Here is a 21921-nt window from a genome sequence, read left to right as displayed (position 1 = left end):
ATGAACTAGCGCAAAAAATAATAAATTATGTGGTTGTTTTTTTTTCGTTTTGCACATTTCTTTGTTTTATGTATATTTGTTGTTTCGTGTGTTTTTAGAGTGATTCTGTATAATTGTGTTTTGTGTGTTATGAATCATGTTTGTGTAGTTCGTATATTTTTCTGTTGTTTGGTATTTTAAAGGAGACGTCATCAATAGACGCACATGTGTTGCCAGAATGTACAGTATCCCATCGCTTTTTATCGATTACTTACATAAATACAGCGCGGAACCATAAAAATGGGATTTTCTTATTCTAGCGCCACATGATCAACATTCATATTAGAATGTAGAATAATTAACTAACACGGGAAATAATAAGTATTATGTTTTGGGTTTTTTTTTTTTTGGTTTTTTGTCGTATTGCAATTTTCTTTGTTATTGTGTGTATATTTGTTGTTTTGTTATTGTAATTTTTGTGTAGTTTTGCACATTTCAGTGTTTAGTCCATTTTTTTGGTCCTTTTGTGCAGTTTTCTATTATTTTGTATGCTTTTTGGACACTTCTTTGTACTTTGGGGGCTGCAAAAAAAAAAAAAAAATAGCCAGAAAGCCGCATGTGGATCCTGGGCCACCAATTGTCTGACTGAATTAGAATATTTTCCTACATTTTAACATTATAAATAAGTGAAAATCTATTAAGTCGTCATTATATTTGTTATCTTCGTGCTCTTAATATTAATCAAAATGTTCTACTACCTTGGCAAGCACTCAAACTCTGAGGAATAATAAGTGTTTAATGACATTTGGACAGTGATTTTTGTGATCTATACACTATGGTTAAGGGAGGAATTATTTTCATTGCAACATTTGTTCCCTGCAAATGTTTCTGTTAACACAAGTAAACACAAGAGCTCAGTCATCATTTAATGAATAACGCTTTATTTTAGTTTAAAATGTGCAGGTTCAGACACTGGAATGCTGATACAGGAACTCAGTCATTAATACACTTTTTCTTTAACGTCTTTATCAGTGTGAGGTAGAAATGTCAGGTTGTTGTAACCCACTTTAGCAGAGCATGAATGATAGTATAGTGGAGTTTATCAATTGCAATGTCAGAGCAGGAAATACTTTCTTTTTTTTTTTTACATGAAGAAAAAGAAAAAAATTGGAAATAAACGAATACATTGACATGGTATAAAATCCTAAAACAGCGTATTTTAATTTACCATCAGCCAATCAGCTCCTGTGTTTCCTTACAGCCGAAACTGTTTCTGGTGAAAGGTTATTAAAGCCACAACATTTGAATAAACACTTTCCGTACAGCATTAATTAAATGCGTTTATAAGCGACTTCTTCATGCATTGCAATGCAATATAAAATAATAATAATGATAATAATAACAAAGCTCCTTAATATAGGGCCGACAGCAAAAAAAAAAAGATTATAAAACTGCTAAAAAAGACACACTGCACTCATTTTAATGAAACTACATGAAATCAGTGGTCTGTACAACAGTCTCTGTAGGTTTTAAACCCAAACATTACAATACGTCAGAATCACTCCATATTATTCTGAATTCATCATTCTGCAGGAGGAAACTAAATATTTTCGTCTTGAGACTTTATCAATGCACTTTGAGACTGGCCCATAAAATCTTCTTCTTTTTTTTTTTTTTTAAATCAGGGGAAACCTGCCCAAAAGTACTTTAAGTACACTTAAGTAAGTATGCAATAAGCTAATTCATTCATGAGGTTTAATATAATACAAAAAACACAAGGTTTTATTTAGTTAGCATGGGGTGCAGCTCCATACCTCATAGCTGATACACGTGCACAAGAACACAACGCAATAAAAACTGCACAGATGAAAGGTTTTGGAACACCCTAAAAATAAATGAAGATGTGACAAGTGACACCAAACAGAAACAGAAGGGCAGGAAAAAATAAATAAACAACTGATTGTCACAGAGAGGAAATGGTTGAAGAAAATGCACGGAACAAAAAGTGATGTTTTAAAATAAAGACTCCCACCAAACAGAGTTTTATCAAATTCAAACTGCAACTGAAAACCAATCCAACAACATCAGCGGTGGTCGAGTATGGCATGAAATACAGGATTGGAGCTCTTTTCCTATTCCAACCATCTCTACATGTTTACTTCTATCCATAAATGTCTATGAATAAGGAAAATACACCTCCACAAACTATTTGATCTGAAAACACAGACTAGTTCACAATGGAATATGCTGATGTAGGCAAACTGACAACAGCAAAGATCTTTTAACTTAATTGATTTATTTTAAAAGCAATAATATCTTTTTTTTTTCATAATAAATCTGAAAAACCTAAAAAGTGCATCTCATATATGACAGTCAGGAGAAGTATGTTTCTTGATTTGTTAAATTTGGGGGAACAGGAACAACAAGATTGCATGTTCTCATTGAGCTTGTGTCGCTTTGTTCAGGATATTCCAGTTTTCTTCCTGATTTTTGGGTTTTATCGGAGTAATAAATGTTTAGTATGGTACTACGACACGCTGCTGTCCTGTCCTAACTGCGCTGGACAAGATATAAAAGAAAATAACTAGATTATTTGCTGAAACTTCAGAATTTCCATATATCTTGGCTTTTCTAACAGCTTATCTAGTTCATGGTTGTTTGTTTAACTGAAGCCAATTCCATCCAACCTATAGCTAAATGCTGAGTAGACATAATTTAATAATCGGGTGGATATTCCAGGACAATCACGTTTACTGATACACCGTCCTATGGAAACCATAGTAAATAAAGCTCTAATCTGGAGTTCATGTACCAGGTACTCAAATATGATTCATTACAATTGTGCGAGTACAATTTACTCGTGATGTAAAAAGTGCTACTAGTACTACTCGTGAAGCGTGTCACTGGTAAACCTGATATGCTAATAAGGTGGCGGGAAATAAAAATTCAGGCTTGCCATTGGCTTTTAAAAACATTACAACCAATCAAGAAGCTGGGTTTGGTTGTAATCCCTCCTACTTCATTCGCATTATGTCGACTAGTACTAGTAGTTAGACTTTTAGCTTTACTGATACTACTAGTAGATCCTAGTGATATTTTGAAGGTAGCAATAATAAACAGACATTTTGTCGAGTAGGTACGTTACCAGTAGGATGAGCAGACTTAAAGGGCACCTGTAGTGAAAATGTATGTAACAGAAAATGTGTTTAATGTATTATCAATACATTAAATATGTGCACCTTTTCATTAAAAGGCACTAGTGCACTAAAAACCTTTACAAAACCACATTTTTGTCTACTAGTACTACTTGTACACTCTACTAGTAGACTGTTTTTAGTCTACTAGTAGTTCTAGTAAAGCTAAATGATTCTTAAGTAGACCTAATGCAAATAAAGTAGGAGGGATTACAAATAAATCCTGCAACCTGATTGGTTCTTTATTTCTGACAATGCTTTTCCCCGCCCCCTTATTAGCATATAAGGTTAGGTAAACTAGTGACTAGTGTTTTACTTCACTAGTAAAGTGTACTCGTGTACTAGTAAACCAGAATAGAGTACATGTACTTCAAATTTGAGTACTAGTAGAGCTTAACTATTGTTGATAAATTCCCATTTATGCCTAAACGGATTTATAGACACTGACTTTCTCTCCCAGTCTGAACACATGCACATGTTAGTTTAAGCCCACAGACAAAAGGTGAGGCTTAATAAACTCCTACACATGTTAGATAAGAGGCAGTGCTGCTAAACTCCACATTTAAAGAATGCAATCAGTTTTTCTGTAGTTTTTCTTCTACGCTGTCATCCATCTGACTTTCATGCGTCTGTGTGTCGTCACAAGCAGGAAACAAAGATAGAGGCAGAGGTCAGAAGGAAACATGATGCAGGAAGCAGAGCACTGATAATTAGAGTTCCAATACAGATTTGTAGCCTTGAATCCAGAGAAGAGTCCCCACTCATCCTTATTTTCCAGTTTTTCATGATCTGATTTACACACAGTGTTGTTGTAAAACAACTGGGGTTTAAATGTAGATGCCATAACCCTGCAAAAAAGACAGAATGTACCTGAAGTGGGAGATACTGTACGTCACGGTTTGTGAGTGCTGGGGTTTTGGAGTTCTGTCATTCTGCTGAGTCACAGTCCTGGCTGTTATACTCGCGGTCTCCATCTTTAGAATGTAGGGAATGATACTGTCAATAGAGACGTTCCCGATCAGACCAGTGAAGAAGAGCTCCTCTGTGATGCTGGAGTCCATGAGACGCAGAGCGGGCAGACGAGTCAGGATACGCGTCAGTCTGAGTCACCGTGACAAACACAAACACAGCGCCGTGTTAACTCATTCCGTTTTAGAGCATTTTCACTGAATTTTTAAAGACCCACAGAATATTTTGTACTATGACAATCTGACACCAGATTCTGAAAGATTAAAGTCTCTACTTTCATCAGAAAAAATTAATTTGTAACTTGTTTAGTTCTTCCGTTATCAGCAATTGAATAGAGCAAGTTTTACACAAAATTTCAGAGCAAAAAGCCGAGAAAACAGACTTTTTGTAAAAAAAAAAAAAAATCTCTCAGCGACTTTGAAGCAATTTTTTTTGGCTTTATTGAAAACTACAACATCTGAACATTGGTTTCCTTCTAAAAAAACAAAACAATAACACTGAGACAAGGCTTTGGATGGCAAAATTATCATTATTTTGCTATCTGTCCTCACTGCTGATTGTCCTCATAACAGAAATATCAGGCACTAGTAAAGCCATTTACAGCAGCACTAATGAACTAGTGATGGTTAAAGCGTGGTACTAACATAACTAGTGTATGAAAATAAGCTCAAACAAAAAATCATATTAAGTTGGGAAAAGTGTGGACTGACTGAGGCTTCCTATTGGCTGCTCAGTCCAAAATTAAACTTGAAAACCAATGAAAACGACAGGATTTTGTTCTCATCTTCCCTGCTTCATTTGCACTATAATTTGCTGTAAAAGAGCACACGTTCATGTTTAGTTCTATTTGTGACTCAGATTTTTTTTTTGTTATTTCAGTTTAAAGTTATTTCTATTAAACATTTATCTTTACTTTAAAAAAAACTAAAAAACGGTTTACGGGATTGAAAAGTTATTAAGAGATTTTGATGAAATTTTCAGGAAATGTTGATAATGGAACAAGGAACAGCTGATTACATTTTTCTGATGGCTACCAAAAGAAAATATATAAATATATATCCTATTAGTTTTCCCATCCATACTGTGGAACTTATGTTAAACATTGTTTAGAACACTGATGATGTCATCAACAGTGATGTCATCAGTATGCCAATTAGAAAACTTGTACATTAATGGCAGTTGTATTGATGTAGATGTGCTGACATGTGTTGAGTTGTATAGTCATTGTGTTGAGTTGTATAGTCATTGTGTTGAGCTGTGTAGTCATTGTGTTGAGTTATATTGTCATTGTGTTGCATTATATAGTCATTGTGTTGAGTTATATTGTCATTGTGTTGCATTATATAGTCATTGTGTTGCATTATATAGTCATTGTGTTGCGTTATAATAGTCATTGATGTTGCATTATAGTCATGTGTTGCATTATATAGTCATTGTGTTGCAGTATATAGTCACTTGTGTTGCATTATAGTCATTGTGTTGCGTTATATAGTCATTGTGTTGCATTATATAGTCATTGTGTTGCGTTATATAGTCATTGTGTTGTGTTATGTAGTCATTGTGTTGAGTTGTGTAGTCATTGTGTTGAGTTGTGTAGTCATTGTGTTGTGCTCAAAAGTTTTGTTGGTTTTGTGATGGATGTTTTGTGTCAGTAGTTGTTGTGCTGTAGGTCACATGGCACAGTGAAGTTCTAAATGCAAATGTTTAAAACTAAACAAAACTGGAAAATGCCTGTTTTTCAAAGTTTTACATTCTGAAAAACATGATCTTAAAGGTGCAGTCCGTAACTCTTATAAAAAGTGACTTTTTGTCATATTTGCTAAAGCTGTTACTACCTAAGGACAGCTTTACATGAAACTAGTAGTTTGTGTGAAAAAAACAGGCTTATTGAGTCCTGCAGCCTTTGGCAGATTGCCAGAATGCACCGCGAACGAGCAAAAAGAACCAATCAGAGCCAGGATTGTGTTTGATGGGCTGTCTGACAGCCGTCAGCTCGTCCCCGCCCCAGCTCACGAGCGCGGGTTCATTTAACGGTTGATTAGTTATTCATAGAGCCAAACTACTGTATCTATACTTAAGACAGTACATTATTTAATACTAATGAAGGTCGATTCAAGTTAAATGCGTGTTGTAATGGTGACCATTTTGGCCTCAATTTGGTCTGAATATAATGACATTTCATCACATCCTACAGCCTCATTTCATGTAAAATCTCATCTTTCAGAATTCGGAGGCAGATATGCTGTAGGTCATGTATGAGTGTACCTGTAGGTGTATCTGGGTAGGTTTTTTGCACTTAGTCCTGCAGCTCATCAGAGCTTTCTCCTGGAACTTCTCAATCTGTCCTTCACTGTCCAACCAGGGTGATCTGAGGAGTAAAACAAACAGTCAGAGTCGTAAAGTTGTCAACTTTCATACCTACGACAACGATAAAACTCTGCACTCACCGGGCGCTGAAGAGCACGATGGCCTCAGGTAGGCGTATTCGTAGCTGTCAGTCTCCAGCCTCGTCATGCTGTTGCAGAACTCTTGGAACTTCCAGATGTGTTCCATCACCTGCTTCACCCTTTCCCCTGAGAGCTTCTCTGAGAGGGACAAACATTTCTCTGTTACATATCAGGTTTACCGATGTAATGCTGTCAACAACAATAAAAAAAAATACCATCTATTTACCTCCAAAAAATGTCTCTTTTTGGAATCGTCTTTAGCTTTATGAGACCAATAAAGAATTAATAAAATACATACTTAATGTATTAAAAGGATTAAGTGGCAGCTAAACACAGACGCTCACTCATTTTCTCGCTTGGGGAAATGAAATAATCTGAACATGATCTTTCTACAGCATTCATCCAAATTTCACACTCCTTGTTTTTGTGTGTGCGTCCTACTGTGAAGTGATGGCGAGGTCTGTGGTCCATACCATCCTGGATGCTGGTCTGAAGGTGGTTGATGATGGCGGCGAGGATGGTGGACAGGTTCATGATGTGAGCGCACTGAGTGAGGCCCAGAGTGAAGAGCTCGTTCCAGCAGGCTCGCACCAGACTGGTGTTGGCCTCTTGACTGTCAAAATCACAAACACACAAATCACAAAACTAAAGCGTGTGACGCCGAGTATTTTTAGAGAGCTGAACAGCTTTCTAACCTTCCTCCTATAACGTATTCTGTCTACAAAAAAAAAAAATCCTCTACACTAAATCTGATGAATAAGTTGATGGTTTTCGTGACCAGTTACTGACCTGAGGGCTGAGAAGGCAGGGATGGAGCGCGCCCAGTGCATGGAGAGAAAGAGGAGTCTGGACGCTGACTCACAGATGTAATGTACATTCAGATACTCGGGCATTGGGCTGGGCATCGACAGCTATGCAGAGAAACACAAAGAACCCTTTGAGAAAATATTTATAATACAAATCATAGATGTCGGATATCGAACTCATATCTGCAAAAAGAAGAAAAAAAAAATAGGATATATTTATTATTTACTTTGTTTATATTTTTGTGACGTTCTAGCTACCAAAAGAATATATATATATATATATATATATATATATATATATAATCAATTTCCCATCTACACTGGGGCACTTGTGATGATGTCATAGGTTCTCTCACAGTCAACAGCTCAATGGTGACAGGTAGTCAGGGTAATCCTGAGTTTACCATGTTACCGTGACCGCAGTGTGTTGACTGAGATTGAGCTGCTTGGCGGAGGTCTGCGCTCACCGAGTGCTTTTCCAGTTGTGTCTTGATATCATACAAATATTTAATACTTATTTAATAATTATAATAGTTTAAATATTAAAATCAGATTATTTACAGTTATACCACCCCAACAAAGTAGATCACAAAGAGCTGTCCACGGTAGAAGTAGCTCGAGAGCCAAAAAAGGTTGGGCTCCCCTAATCTATAAAATGTTTCCCGTGTTGTTCCTTCAGCGCTCAGAGTGGGTGGCACACACACCTTAAAGCCAATATGGCCATCAGTAAGAAGCGGTCCTTCCAACTCAATGATTGGGGTTTCCTGGTCTCGACCAATCAGCTGGATCGTTTCATCAGCACATTCTGACTTCTCCTCCAAACTGTGTCTGACCCCGGAATCGTGCGGGTGGAGGACTTTGGCCAGGGTGTCAAAGGCACTGAGGGAAAGGTATTTAGGATACATGACAAAGATTCTGAATAAACACACTGTTTGTAAGCTGCCTAATTGACTGAATATTATTCACAACATAATAAAACAACTGAGAATTTTGTTTAATTTTTTTGGTTTCAAACTTTTATGACATAAATCAAGCATTTTTCAGTTCTGGTAAAAATTGATTCTCTGTGTACATTTCTATCCTTTTCCTGTCACTGAATAAAGTAGAGAAATGGCAATATTGTTTCTAAGACTGACCGTGTTATCTCACTAGCCGACTGCTCCTCCTGCTGGTCGTCACAGGTATCACCATTGTTCAGGCTTTCTCTCAGGGAGTCACTCAGGTGGGCCAATGATGACACAACACTGGCTAGAGTTCCTAGGTCCCCTTGGCCAGGATCCATCTGAAAACAGATAAAAAACACAGATTGTAAAATGAAATTGAAAACAATAAAGTTCTTGAACCGTTTTGCACAATAAATAATTTGTATATTTCTACTGTTGTCGAGCTTTGTTGTGGATCAAAAGTACCTTTGCGTCGGTTGCCAGCCGTAGCGTCCCATTGCTCTGGATGACTGGCTGCTGGATGTTAACCAGCATTCCCTGGTCCAGTAGGCTGGATCTGCACATCACACTCAAGAGTTAAAACAACTCTCACATTTTACACATTCAGCCCAAATGAGCTCATTCCTAATGGTTTCATTTGTCTGACCTGGATCCATCTGTGTCCGTATCAGAGATGAAGGTGGGCGTAGCGATGAGTGGACTGTTCAGGTCTTTGCGAATGTAGATCTTCTGGGTAGAAGCTGCGCAGTTTCCGTGTTTCTCTCTGGGAACAACATCAAAGGGTTTCCTCTCACTCTGCACAGCTGAGGATTACAGACAACAGTAGGTTAGTCACCATTGGTGTATGGATGTGACTATGAAGGGGTGAATGAGGCTGATATTAGTGCTAGAGAATAGTTACAGCAGTAGATTGGCTTAGAATGGCCTATTTTACTGTCATAAGGAGTGAATATTGCAGAAAAATATTAATATTCACTAGTGTTAATAGTGTTTGCATGACCCCACATAATTGTGCTTTTTTAAAAAAATGATTCTAATGAATTAAAGGAATCAGAATATATGACAAATGCAGTCAAAACAGAGACCCTTTTAATGTGCGAATGTTGCAAGTTCTTCTCTGTCATTAGTAATAATAAATGACTCGATATATTCAGTAATTAGTCTTTTCAAAGCACCTATTAAAATAAATATTACTGCAGAGCTGTTCATACAACATTCTTTTATCATGTATGTTGAATACAGATCTGTATTCTACTGTAAAAGGTAGAGCAGCTTCCTGCAATATTCTCCACTGTCACACCAGTCTGACCAGTATAGACATTGTCGTGGGAAAAGGGAAGACTTTGTTTGATTTCTTCAAAACTTCTTATAATTTGTGATGAGAGCTACGAGATGACTATTGTTGTAATTAGCACTATATATAAATAAAGTTGAATTGAATTGAAACCCTTAAAATATCAACATTTTGTTTTTCAAGAAAGCTTTGATTAATGTAGAACAGGATGGTCAAGCACATTTTAGTTCAAGGGCCAAATAAGGACCAGTTTCATCTCAAGTGGGCCACAAATTTTAGGCGGGAAAACAATTTCACATTATTCTGCCTTATAAATTCAATGAAAAGTAATGGAAGTTAGACAATATCCAATATTTAAATTTCCTTGAGTTTCTGAGAAATTTGGTATTCAATTTGGGAGAAAAAAATTGTGGAATAATAGTCCTAAAATCGCAAGATTTTGAAAAAGATTAAGATTTCTTTTCAAAAATTTGTGATTAAAAATGACTGCCATCATGTGATAAAAGAGTGGGAAAGTGCGCCCTGGAAAATATTGTGGATATTCACTGAATCTATGCGTTTGGAAGGGCTGAGATATCGAAAACTGAATTACTTGGTATTTTTACACAAAGATTCATGACTTCTGTAATTTTAACTTTATCCTGTGGGCCAAATTTGATGCTCTAAAGGACCAGACTTGGCCCCCTGTGCCTTGAGTTTGACACATGTGATTTAGGCTCTAGATTTTGTGCTTCGCTAGAAAACTCACAGTCAGTCTTCATCCCCATCTTAAGGCATTTCTTGAGGCGACAGAACTGGCAGCGATTGCGGTGGTGTTTGTTGATGATACAGTCCTGGTTACTGCGACAGCTGTACGTCAGACTCTTCCTCACACTCCGCTTAAAGAAACCTTTACATCCCTCGCAGCTGACTGCTCCATAGTGACGCCCTGAGGATAACAAAAGACAGTTAGTGCGTGGGTGAGGTGTGGGTGAGGTGAGCCAGCTGTCTGAAGCAACATCATTTCTCGAAGTAAAAGCAATTTTCTGTGAACTGATTTTTTTTGTCTTCTCTTTATTTAAAATTGGGCCCCAACATGACTCAGAAATGTCTCACATGCATGTTTACATACAACACACACACTATTTTTCACCAGAAAGTGTGATAGACTTTATAAAACCAATTTCGCTCATAATCCCATTCAAAATCCCACGCTCTGTGTTAGGTAGTGATCGTGTTATCGTGTGATTGAAAACTAATGCAGGTGACACGTTACACCAAACGCATCCCCGATCACATGGCTGTGTGGGATTTCATGCAAAACGTGAGGGGGATTCACAGGATGACGGTATCATACCACACATTTCCATGGTATTTTTCCCATTAAAGAGGTGCCCTCGCAACATAGTCTTGTGTGATTTCAACATTCCATTTATGTAAATTCTTTTAGGTCTATAAAATGCGAAATAAATAACAGTAGTTGACCCTGAGTTTGGGAATTTTAATAGACAGTAAAGTCATCCAAACAGGGAAAGATGATGGAAAGACAATGAAACAGAAAAGTGTGAAGTGATGAGGAAATGGGTAACCCCTGAATTGGAATTTGGAGAATTCTCAAACAGAGGTTTGGAGGCCCTATAAACTATTATCAGACCAAGTAAACAAAACACCCCCAGGTTTAAATACCTGAAGCTTTGTCGCCGCAGACTACACAGTAGTCGGCAGGTTGTGGCCGGTTCTGATCTGCGGACTGTCCCAACAGCCTCTCCATTGATGCTGGGTCTGTGACAATCTGAAAGATTCGGTCAATAAATTTAGATTTTTTTTTCCCCTAGAAGAGTCAAAATAATGAAAAACTAATGAAAACTTTCAGATTAATGGAGTGATTCCCAACCTTTTCTTCCTCGTGACCTCATTTTATATCACAAGAGACATTTATTTTCCCTAAAATTATTATTTTCTATCATGTTCATTAAAGTGTGTTCCAAATACAGAGTAACCAGGATTAGTGCACAAAATGACAAGATGCGCCAGCTCAGGTATTTTTATACTCCATTTTATTTTAACTAGATGAATACGTATTTTTTCAAATAAATACATTTATTTTTTACATAATTGTGACCATCACCAGCCCTACCTAAGGAAGGGATCAGAAAAACTTTATTAGTGGGAGGATATAAAAAGAGAGGGCAGTGTTACACCATCGTGAAAGGGAAAGGAACGGGGAAGAGGGAGTTAGGGTGGGACAATGGAAGGGGGTGGAAAATAGATTAATATTTGAGAAAGTGAAATTATAGAATATGGTTCTTTGAGATTTGTGTGTGTGAGGTTTTCATTTGAAATAAGGTATTACTTTAAAAAAAAAAACTAAAAATATAATAATAATAATGCATTGGATTTACATAGTGCCTTTTTTAGTCACTCAAAGCGCTTTACATAGCATTATTATTTCACTCCACACTTAGTGGTGGTAAGCTACTATATATGATTTATTACTAGACATTTCAGACGACATTTTATTTCCAGGCGACCCCAAGGTTGAAAAACACTGGCTCAATGTATGATCCCTTCACTTTCTGCTATAGATGATTGTACCTGTATTCTTCCAGGTATCAGACTGTCTGCAGCAGTAAAGATGAGCTGCTTTGTGGTGCTGTGACTATCTGGGGAGGCCAGGAGAACCTTTCCCGCCCCTGAACTGTCAGCTGTGGTCAAGATGAATTGCTGCTTGGAAGAACTGGACGGGTTCATCGCTGTCACGATCTGGAACTTCTGGCCCGTCTGTTGGTCGGTGACAATCTGAGGGTGTTGGAGACGGAGGTGGAGAGACAGGAAGAGAGAGAGGCAGCAGTGAGCATAAATCCATGAGTGTACGGCGTTGAGGGCGGACAAGCAAAGTCACATCTGATCCAATCAAACACTCGGCTGGTGTTAAAAGTGGATATCATGAAAAAGTGCAGAAGTTACCTTTATTCGTTGTGGTGTTGTGGTCGGCTCCGAGGAAATGACCTTAAAGCGCTGAGGGGACTCGCTCATCACAGAGTCTGAAGGAGAGGACGACACCTGACCAGGTCAAAAAGGCAAAACCTGTCAATCAAAAATGTATTCCATACGAGTTTGTCTCCGTGTTCATTTTTGAATTCATTTTAGTCTAAGGGTGCTTTCACACATATAGTCCAGTGGACTCGGTGCGGGTGATGAATCTGCAACATTGCTGCATTTTAATTTGGTCCGGTCCTCTTTCACACATTATATTTGCCAATCGCACCAAACTTTCTGAACATCACGCAGACAAAACGGTCGGTCGCCTACTGGACAAAATACTTCAGCCTCCATAGACTTATGTCAGAAAAATGCAATAATGATTAAAAATGACCCATAAACACAATGAGTGTGGAAATGATTGTGGAGGAGCACTGGATGTCTGAGTGTGTGTGTGTGCTTGTTGCCGTGACAATATGCCGCTGCAGTCACTGACATTTGGTCCTTCTCCCTATGTTTTCCAAAGGAAATCCAAAAACAAATCCCCCAGAAACTTATTTAATAATAATTAAAAAATAACCCATTATCACACGATCCCACAACCTGAGCTAATGCGCTACATAAACAAAGCTGATGCTTCTCCGTCTCACACCTGTCAGCACTAAGAGGCATCGTGTCACCGGTAACTTACCGCTAAGGACGTATCGTGTGAAAATGTGAATGTATGAGCAGATAAAAACATAGAGCATTCAGGTGTGTAGCCATCGCTGACCATGTGAACAGTATGAGGAAGAGAGAGAAGTGAAATAAATGAATGATGTAGGAGTAATACGGAAGAGAGTGAGAAAATATTTGTGACGTGTTTGTGCGTGAGCTGACAAAGCAGATCTGAAAATGGATAGATATATGGATGGATATTTGTGTGTGTGCATGTCTGTTGCCGCATATACAGTGTGTGTGTGTGTGTGTGTGTGTGTGTGTGTGTGATTGCTGTGTTCCGCCGCTGCTCTGTCACAATTGCGCTTCAATGTGAAGTCCTGGTTTGCTAGTGACACTAGTAACTAGTAATGTTTATCTCAGCTGAAAACAAGCTAAAACAGCACAACAAATCAGATTTACATGTTGAAGATCCCTCATGTAGGTTACAGGGGAATACAGACTACAGAGGCTGCTAACAAAGGTCAGTCTCCTTCTACACACTCACCTCTGCTTTGAGCTCAGAGTCTGCTTTCTCTTTCTGCTGAGAAAGCAGACTGAGGTTGGTTGCCATGATGATAGAAGGTCATTAGTGGGGCCTGCGTGGAAGGATGGCAGAAATATTCATTAGTCACTGCAGTGTCGCAGAGGAGCAACGTTTCTATACAACACTAGTCTAGTACTGTAAACATGAATAATTTACCTCAACTAAATAAATTAATCACACCAAATAGATGAGCTGGAAGTCTAAAACTACTTCACACTTTACATGTGATTAATAATAACATCACACACCGACAGAGGTTTAGTAAAGACCAAGATTGACCTTTGGTGTTCTGATAGCAACAATCAACACAACAATGTTAGATGTAATGTTACTTTATCTGACTTTATACTAGGGCTGGGCAAAAAAATCTATTTCATTTAAATAAAAATAATTTTCATTTTGCAAATTTCAGTTTTTTGTTTTCCCCAGCACAGTTTTTTCGGATTTTTTCGCGTTCCGTCCTTGTGGGTTACCGTAGCGGAATGTGAGCCAGCCCACTCTTTGTTTACATTTGTTTACCCTTTGAGGAGGCTATATGTGTGCCACAGGCATGTTTAATTTGTTATTCACACTATGCTGAGATGCTAAGGGAAGCGTTTGTTATTTTCTTAATTGTAATGCTATAAGTTATAAAATATGTAGTTATCTGATTTGTTAATCAGAAAATTTAAGCTACTGTGAAGTTGCTGTTGCACTTTTGCTTAAACCTGATTAAAGCTTGAAACTGTTGAATGACAGAGCCTCATTTACTTTTTATTTTGGGATTGTTCGATGTATTTTAACTCTTGAGGACAATCACAGCAATAAAGTTGCACTTTTGACAATATATCTGATGTCTGCAGTCATTTTTAAGTGCATTGAAAACAAAACAAAAATGTTTTTAAGGCAAAATCACCCAGCTCTACTTCATACTATTAAAAGTATCTGTAGTGGAAATGTATTTACCAATTAATAAAATATTTGCACACTTATTTAAAGAAAACATTCAAAGTACTTTTTTTTCTTTTTTAAATGCTTCTACCTAAATGTCACAAAACAAAAAATGAATACATATGAATATATAAGCTTTATCATTAATAGTACCAACTACCTTATTTTATCCTTTTAATAGAGGTGTCCTGATCCGATATTGATATTGATATTGGCCCGATATCAGAATGAAAACACATATCGGATGTTATCGGACTGCATCCAAAAATCACCGATATAAGCTCTATGATAAAATGTTCCGCTCTAGCATTTCTATCCATAGTTGACTGTGGTTCATACTCCAACAAAGTAACCTACTGTTGCTGACTATTGTTCTCTGTTTGAGTAACATCACTTGATCAAGCCTTTTCTAACATTCTACACTACAAAAAAAGTAATAAAAGTATGTATGATTCGTGCTGATATCGTATCAGATCAATATTGGTATCGGCCGATACGCAAGGCTGCAATACCAGCATCATATCGGAAGTGAAAATGTTGTATCGGGTCATCCCTAGTTTTCACTCCATTCTTATAATTATTTTTGGTATTTCTATAACTGGGACTTAGCCAGTTCAGTTTCTGTTATGTGTAGTTAAATGTAATGTCAACAGGAGCACTCAGAGAGCACAAATCTCTGCCAAGCTCCAAATCTCCTCTTTGTCATATTTGATATTTTCAGTTATCTGGATCAGTGATCCTAATCATGGTACCATGATCATTCACACTTTAGAACAAAATGTATATCCCCATTAATAACCATATATCCATTTTTTCCCCCAAATAAACGCAATGAAATAACCAATCCAGATCCAATCCAGAATAGATTAAACTCGGTGTAGTAATTAAGAAACAGGCCCAGCATAACTCAGTCAAATTTCATAATTATCGACCATTTACAAACCAGGATATTAATTTTTGAAATATTGCCAATGATAAATAAATATTTCAATATTCATCCTGAATCAGTATACTGATCCAAAAGTTAAATGAATCTTCCATGAAGTAATGTCCATTTTTGGTTTAGATTATAATTAGAACCGGTTCCTAAAGTCCGGTTCCAGAACTGTTACGAAGATGTTTGCATTTTGATTCTTTTTTTCGATTCCTAAATGCCTGCACTAGTTTGTTTCCGTGGCTTGCTCTGTTCGTTTACACGGGGTTTGTACAAGATGCGTTCAGAACGCGACTCTGGCATGTGCGTGTGTGTCTCTGGCGTGTGTGTGTGTGTCTGGCTACAGAAGCAGAAGAGAGATTGGAACTAATCACCAGTAAAAAGCCCAGTAAAACTCTGGAAAACAACACCAGGAATAAATAGTTGCTCCCTGGTAAAGATAGCAGCTCTAACAACTGGTAAAATGATAAGCCTGTTCCGTTTACCGAGGTCCGTGTGCGTCTGTGAGAAAGTCTGAATGTTTATGCCTCTGTCCATCCACTCTTTTCATTATATCCATGTCTTTTAAGGCTCTTATTAAATAGTGTTGGCTGTAGTCTGAGCCAATGCCATCTTGGATTATGTCGCCATCAGCGTGTCATCGCCGCAAGTGTCGAAAGCGCAAAATGACCCAAATAACTGTAAAGAGGTCTTATATTAGTCTATTTTCTTTTTAAAGTGGTGTTTTTTGTGGCTTTAGACTCCAATTACATTTATGTATATAATATGTTCCCTACAATATAAGCAGGTTCACAATATAACTATTTGTATTGTTTCTGTTTCCACTGTATCCAGAATAATAATAATCTTTCTCAACAAGAACTATTGATTGATTTGTCACATGACTATTCCAGGGTTTGAGTTTGTTCAATTTAGTTTCACATCTACCTGGGATGTAGCTCTTTGTTTTTTAGACTGCTGACAACTTGTTTGTAGTTTTATTTCAGCAAGGTTCACTTTTACAGTTACAGTTGGGACCTTTGTAATTGAATACCCTGGTTACATTACAGCAACCAAATTAGGTTAGAACAGAAATTGAGAATCGGAATCGGTAAAATCCAAACGATGCCCAACCCTAATTATAATACCTCTTTGGTGGCTGTAACAACAATAAAGTATCCTTAAATCTTTAAATCCTGAAGATTATAATACTTTTGCGTGTTAAAAAGATGGAATATGTTGTGTCCATGATTCAAAACCCTGTTATTTAGTGTCCAGTTCCAGACATTAATATGATCTCCATGAACTGAACTTAACAGTTTGTGTATTTTATATTCTTAGTGAAATCTAATATATATATATATATATATATAGTGCCAAGGGACCAGGAAAAGAAGGTGGGGACAAGCGTTCGGTGCTGTTCACCCATTGGTCAAACACCACGCCCATCAATGCCTCTGCTCCCCAAACACAACAGAACAAAATGGAGAGTCTGGATGACAGCCAACATCACAGGAGACCAATTCATATGTGAAATATAACAGTAAATTGCTTTGTAATCAGCAGCCCTACATATTTTCATTTGTTGGTAAAAGTAAAAACGGTTAGAGCGAATAAAGAGGAGCTCACAGTAACTTTATGTGCAGTCGTGTACCGGGGGTAGCAAAGGTAAAAGGTGTGGGTTCATCTGCAGTAGCTTTGCATAGTTAGCATCCTCGGCTAGCACGTAAACGCATCAATAGCCTAAATACCCGCCTGTGTCCCCGTTAAAACCCGGCTCTGTTACTTTAGCCCACACGGATGAGTTTAGTCTATTGTACTCGGTGTCTTAGAAGAGCCAGAGAGAGTCCATGTATGTGGATGTGAGGCGAGCTAGAGTGAAACGACACATTAGCAAAGCTAACGAGCTAGCTCAGATGCTAGCCTCGGTGTTTTTATGACCCACTACCCTGTGGGGCTTTAAATCGTTTTAATGCGGGAATGACACTTACCTCCTCGAGACGACCATCGTCGACTTGGGCCGTTCGTGTGTTTTATAAAATATTTGTTTTGGTTTTCTCCTGTTAAAGGTCATAGTTCGTGACCCCTCACACTGCCGGCGCGTGGACACTGTTGCGTTGGTTTGTTTTTTTCTGCCTCCTCCTCGCGCGCCTCCTCCGCGCGAGCCAGACGGTGTGGTGACGTCATGGTGTCTGACTGTCAGTGAATTGATGGAACATTAATAATAACAGTAAAAACACAACATACAAAGACCTGCTTTGCCATTATAAGCTCCAGCCTGTTATCCTGTAACCTTTTACTGCTAAAGCAGCCTAGTCCAGACCTGTCAAGGTGTGCTGCGGTATCTGTCTTCAAAAAGTACATTTTGGAGAGCAGCATCATTACCATTTATTTTATATATTAGACAATGGAACGTGAGCTGGGTTTACACCTTCGTGAGACAGGTTAATTTTACCCTGCAGCCCTTGAGCTAATTTTCAGCGGCCTTTGAAGTAAATACACAAAATTTGTCAAAAACACATAACCGACAATGAAAGCACAGAAAACAGATACACAAAAAAGCCTCTAAAATGACGATGACAATACACAAATTGGCACAAATCAAACAAAATGAGAGGAAAATATGCTAAATGACTTCAAAACACACAAGACCACAACAGAAAGCGCAAAATGAGAAAAAAATTACACAAAATTACCACAAAAAATTTAACAAAATCATAAATTACATCAAAAACATGAAATGGTCATTATTCTAATGCTGACATGAATGTTGATAATGCAGCCCTTGGAACATACAAACACTTTTTTGTGGCCCTGACATGATAAAAGTTGCCTATACCTCTGCTATATATTATGTCATATTGATAATCACCTTAGGCTTTTGTTATCTTTTATTGCCTGAGCTCAGTAGTGTACTTGTGTTACCATGGTAACTGGTACTGCTAATCCATTGACATAGTATTTGGGAATGATATACAGTACCTTTCACTCACCAAATGGGAAAAGATTAGAGATGTTTGGTATTAGCTTTTTGCCATTTAACGCTTAAACCTGCTACCCACAATGATTTTACTATTTAATAAAATCATGCCTCATTAATCAATAAATTGCAGATCAAAATATGTTAAAGGTTGGAATTGCTGCTTGGATGGGAACGTCCCTTTTTATTGACGTCCACCTCTGGACTTGTTAGGGGTGTGATGGCCCACTCACTCCTTTATGAAATATAATCTATGCAAAATAAGAATACTTATTCAATATCAGTAATGCAAAAAGTGCCATATTTATAATAGAATAGAATAGAATCAACTTTATTGCCCATGTAATGTATGTTATACACACGAGGAATTTGACTTGATGAACTGTGCTCTCTCAAAGTATACAAGAACGCTCCAGATGTCTTGAAATTTCTCTGGAAGCTCATGAGGACAGTATGGCAGAAGAAAATGATACCCAAAGTGTGGCGTAGAGCAGGTGGAGTCTTGATTCCGAACGAGAAAGATGCAAAGAACATGAGCCAGTTCCGCCCAATCTCCCTATTTAATGTGGAGGGTAAAGTGTTCTTCAGCGTCATTGCACAGAGGATGGCTGTGTACCTACAAAGAAATGAGTACATTGATACAACTGTACAGAAGGCAGGGATATCAGGCTTCTCTGGCTGCCTGGAACACTCTAGCATGATCTCGCATCAGATCCAAGTGGCAAAGCTGGAGAAAAAGGATCTCCATGCCATCTTCCTGGATCTCGCTAACGCCTTTGGCTCTGTGCCCCATGAACTCATTTGGACTGCTTTTAGGTTCTTCCATATCCCTATCACCATCTTAACTATAGTTAAAGCTTACTTTCAAGATTTACAGTTCTGCTTTTCAACCTCTGAGTTCACCACCATGGCAGCCTGGAAGTAGGCATCATGGCCGGATGCACTATCTCTCCTCTGGCATTCACCATGGCGATGGAGATCATTCGAGCCTCAAAATGGGTTGTAGGTGGACAGCGGGTCGGCTCTTGTCTGCGCCTTCCTCCCCTCAGAGCCTACATGGATGACATCACCACCCTGACCACCACCATCCCATGCACCAAGAGGCTGCTCAGGAAACTGGAGGAAAACATCAGTTGGGCCCGTATGAAGATCAAGCCATCTAAGTCACGCAGCATCTAAGTGGTGAAAGGAGTGCTTGCTGACTTGAAGTTCTTCATTGATGATGATCCAATCCCCACAGTATCTGAACAGCCAATCAAAAGCCTCGGAAGGTACTACGATGCAAGCCTGAAGGACAGGTACCAGGTGCAACAGCTGCGCAAGGACATCAGCGCTGGCCTACAGTCCATCGATAATACTCAGCTACCTGGGAAGTTAAAGATTTGGTGCCTTCAATTTGGTCTCCTACCCCGGGTGCTGTGGCCCCTTGCAGTGTATGAAGTCCCCATCTCAACAGTAGAGAAGCTGGAAAGAGGAGTCACAGCGTACATCAAAAAGTGGCTTGGACTTCTGCGATGCCTCATTAACATAGGCCTGTATGGAGATGGTGTGCTCAAGTTGCCCCTCACCAGTCTCACGGAGGAGTTCAAGTGTGCTAAAACACGACTACAGATGACACTGAATGAATCCAAAGACAAAGTGGTGAGAGAGAACGCACCAACCTTAGCTACTGGGCGCAAATGGACTCCAGCAACAGCAGTGGAGGAGGCAACATCAGCTCTCAAACATGCTGACATTGTGGGGAATGTTCAGCGTGGAAGAGGAGGCCTTGGCCTAAATACCAGCCAACCAACATGGAGCAAGGCAACTGCGCCCTACACGGAGGAAGATGGTGGTGGAAGAAGTACGCCGTCAGGAGGAGGCAGCAAGGTGGGCCAAGGCGGTCTCCCTTGGCAAACAGGGACAGTGGACACGGTGGGACAATGTGGAGAAGAGGAGGCTCAGCTGGAGAGAGGTGTGGGCCATGGAAGCACAGAGTTTGCATTTCACCATCAGGGCTACTTATGATGTCCTTCCAACACCTGTCAATCTCCACCAGTGGTTTGGGAGAACCCAGTTTACCCTATAGCTCCAGGCCAGCCTCTCTCCGGCACATTCTAACAGGATGTAAAGCCAGTCTCACCCAAGGACGGTACACTTGGCGCCACAACCAAGTCCTAAAGAGCCTTGCGGCCACCTTGGAGGGCAAAAGATCTGCCATCAACTCCCTACCACTGCCAATATCCAACCCCACATGGACAACTGCCTTTGTCGGTGAAGGGGTGAAAGCAACCAGGAGCAGCTCGGCACCATCAGAGAGAGGCCAGCTGTGCTTAGCACGTGACTGGGCAATGCTGGTAGATATTGGCCAACAACTGGCATTTCCTGCAGAGATCACCACCACCACCTTAAGGCCTGATCTGGTGCTTTGGTCCCGCTCCATCAAGAAGGTTTACGTCATCGAGCTCACCGTACCCTGGGAGAATTCCATAGATGAGGCATATGAGCGAAAACACCTGCGCTATGCCGAACTAGCAGCAGAAGCACAACATCACGGCTGGAATACAGAAGTCCGCCCAGTGGAGGTTGGATGCAGAGGGTTTGTAGCAACATCTACCACCAAACTACGAGACCTGGGAGTCAGGGGCCAGAGCCAGCGCGCAGCCATCAAAGCTGCATCGGAGTCAGCAGAGAGAAGCAGCCAGTGGCTCTGGCTGAAGAGGAATGATACCTCTTGGGCCCCCAAATAGCAGGTTGGGGTATGTGGTCTCAGGCTTGGCTCTGGGGGCAGGGCGCCCATGCCATGCGTGGGCCTGGGATGCAAGCTATGGGCTGATCACCCTGTGGCTGGCCAACTCTGGGGAGGGTTGTATAGTTAATGGGCGAAACACCCTATGATCCGGAGGAACACTACTGATGATGCATCTAGGCCCTGGCTTGCCCTGTGGGGGGGGGGGGGGGGGGTCAAACAATAACATAACAAGATAATATTGTTTTTAATATGTTGTCTCAAACAACAGCAGATAGCAGTTGTTCAATATTGATAGAAAAACCTATAACAATGTCGATCAATGTTCCATTTTATGGAAATTATTGGCCAACAATATTGGGGGACCGATAATATTGCTATCATAAAAATATTCTGTTTCCTTTTACTGTTAATTGATTGATTGCAAGTGGTGTAACATTTGCACAATAAGTAGCACTAATATTACGTTTTATTACTATTTCTTAACTATCTTATTACCCTGACGGTTAGGAAGTTTTAGTTCCCTAATGTTT

At 39.2% G+C, this 21921-nt stretch overlaps 1 protein-coding gene across 3 annotated transcripts; it reads right to left on the bottom strand.

Annotated features, from left to right (window-relative positions):
* Window positions 1-1089: 1089 nt before the first annotated feature.
* Window positions 1090-17976, bottom strand: nr2c2 (nuclear receptor subfamily 2, group C, member 2). 3 transcript variants are annotated; one of them, XM_028451864.1, is made up of 15 exons: window positions 17672-17971; window positions 13799-13889; window positions 12580-12675; window positions 12208-12411; window positions 11299-11404; window positions 10382-10561; window positions 8986-9142; window positions 8805-8895; window positions 8532-8677; window positions 8100-8274; window positions 7379-7500; window positions 7063-7202; window positions 6590-6727; window positions 6408-6510; window positions 1090-4274 (listed from the first exon to the last, which is right to left on the bottom strand). In XM_028451864.1, the coding sequence occupies exons 2-14, from the start codon at window positions 13862-13864 to the stop codon at window positions 6455-6457; spliced, it is 1677 nt and encodes a 558-aa protein (XP_028307665.1). In that variant the 5' UTR covers window positions 13865-13889; window positions 17672-17971; the 3' UTR covers window positions 1090-4274; window positions 6408-6454. The 3 variants fall into 3 exon arrangements, 2 of the variants coding, with proteins under 2 accessions (XP_028307665.1, XP_028307666.1); XM_028451865.1 differs by lacking the exon at window positions 1090-4274 and adding an exon at window positions 6816-6850 and having other exon boundaries at window positions 7031-7202; window positions 17672-17976; XR_003674436.1 differs by lacking the exon at window positions 1090-4274 and having other exon boundaries at window positions 7031-7202; window positions 17672-17974.
* Window positions 17977-21921: the final 3945 nt, after the last annotated feature.

Source organism: Gouania willdenowi, chromosome 7 (genome assembly GCF_900634775.1).
Source record: "Gouania willdenowi chromosome 7, fGouWil2.1, whole genome shotgun sequence".
Lineage (NCBI taxonomy): Eukaryota > Metazoa > Chordata > Actinopteri > Blenniiformes > Gobiesocidae > Gouania > Gouania willdenowi.
This window is presented reverse-complemented; position numbering and strand designations above follow the sequence as displayed.

Excerpts from the sequence above, each read along its gene's own strand:
- nr2c2 (XM_028451864.1), bottom strand. The coding sequence starts at position 13,864 with ATGGCAACCAACCTCAGTCTGCTTTCTCAGCAGAAAGAGAAAGCAGAC. Across the intron at positions 11,405-12,207 it reads TGATACCTGGAAGAATACAG|ATTGTCACAGACCCAGCATC; the intron begins GTACAATCATCT and ends CGAATCTTTCAG. Across the intron at positions 8,678-8,804 it reads GGCTGGCAACCGACGCAAAG|ATGGATCCTGGCCAAGGGGA; the intron begins GTACTTTTGATC and ends ATCTGTTTTCAG.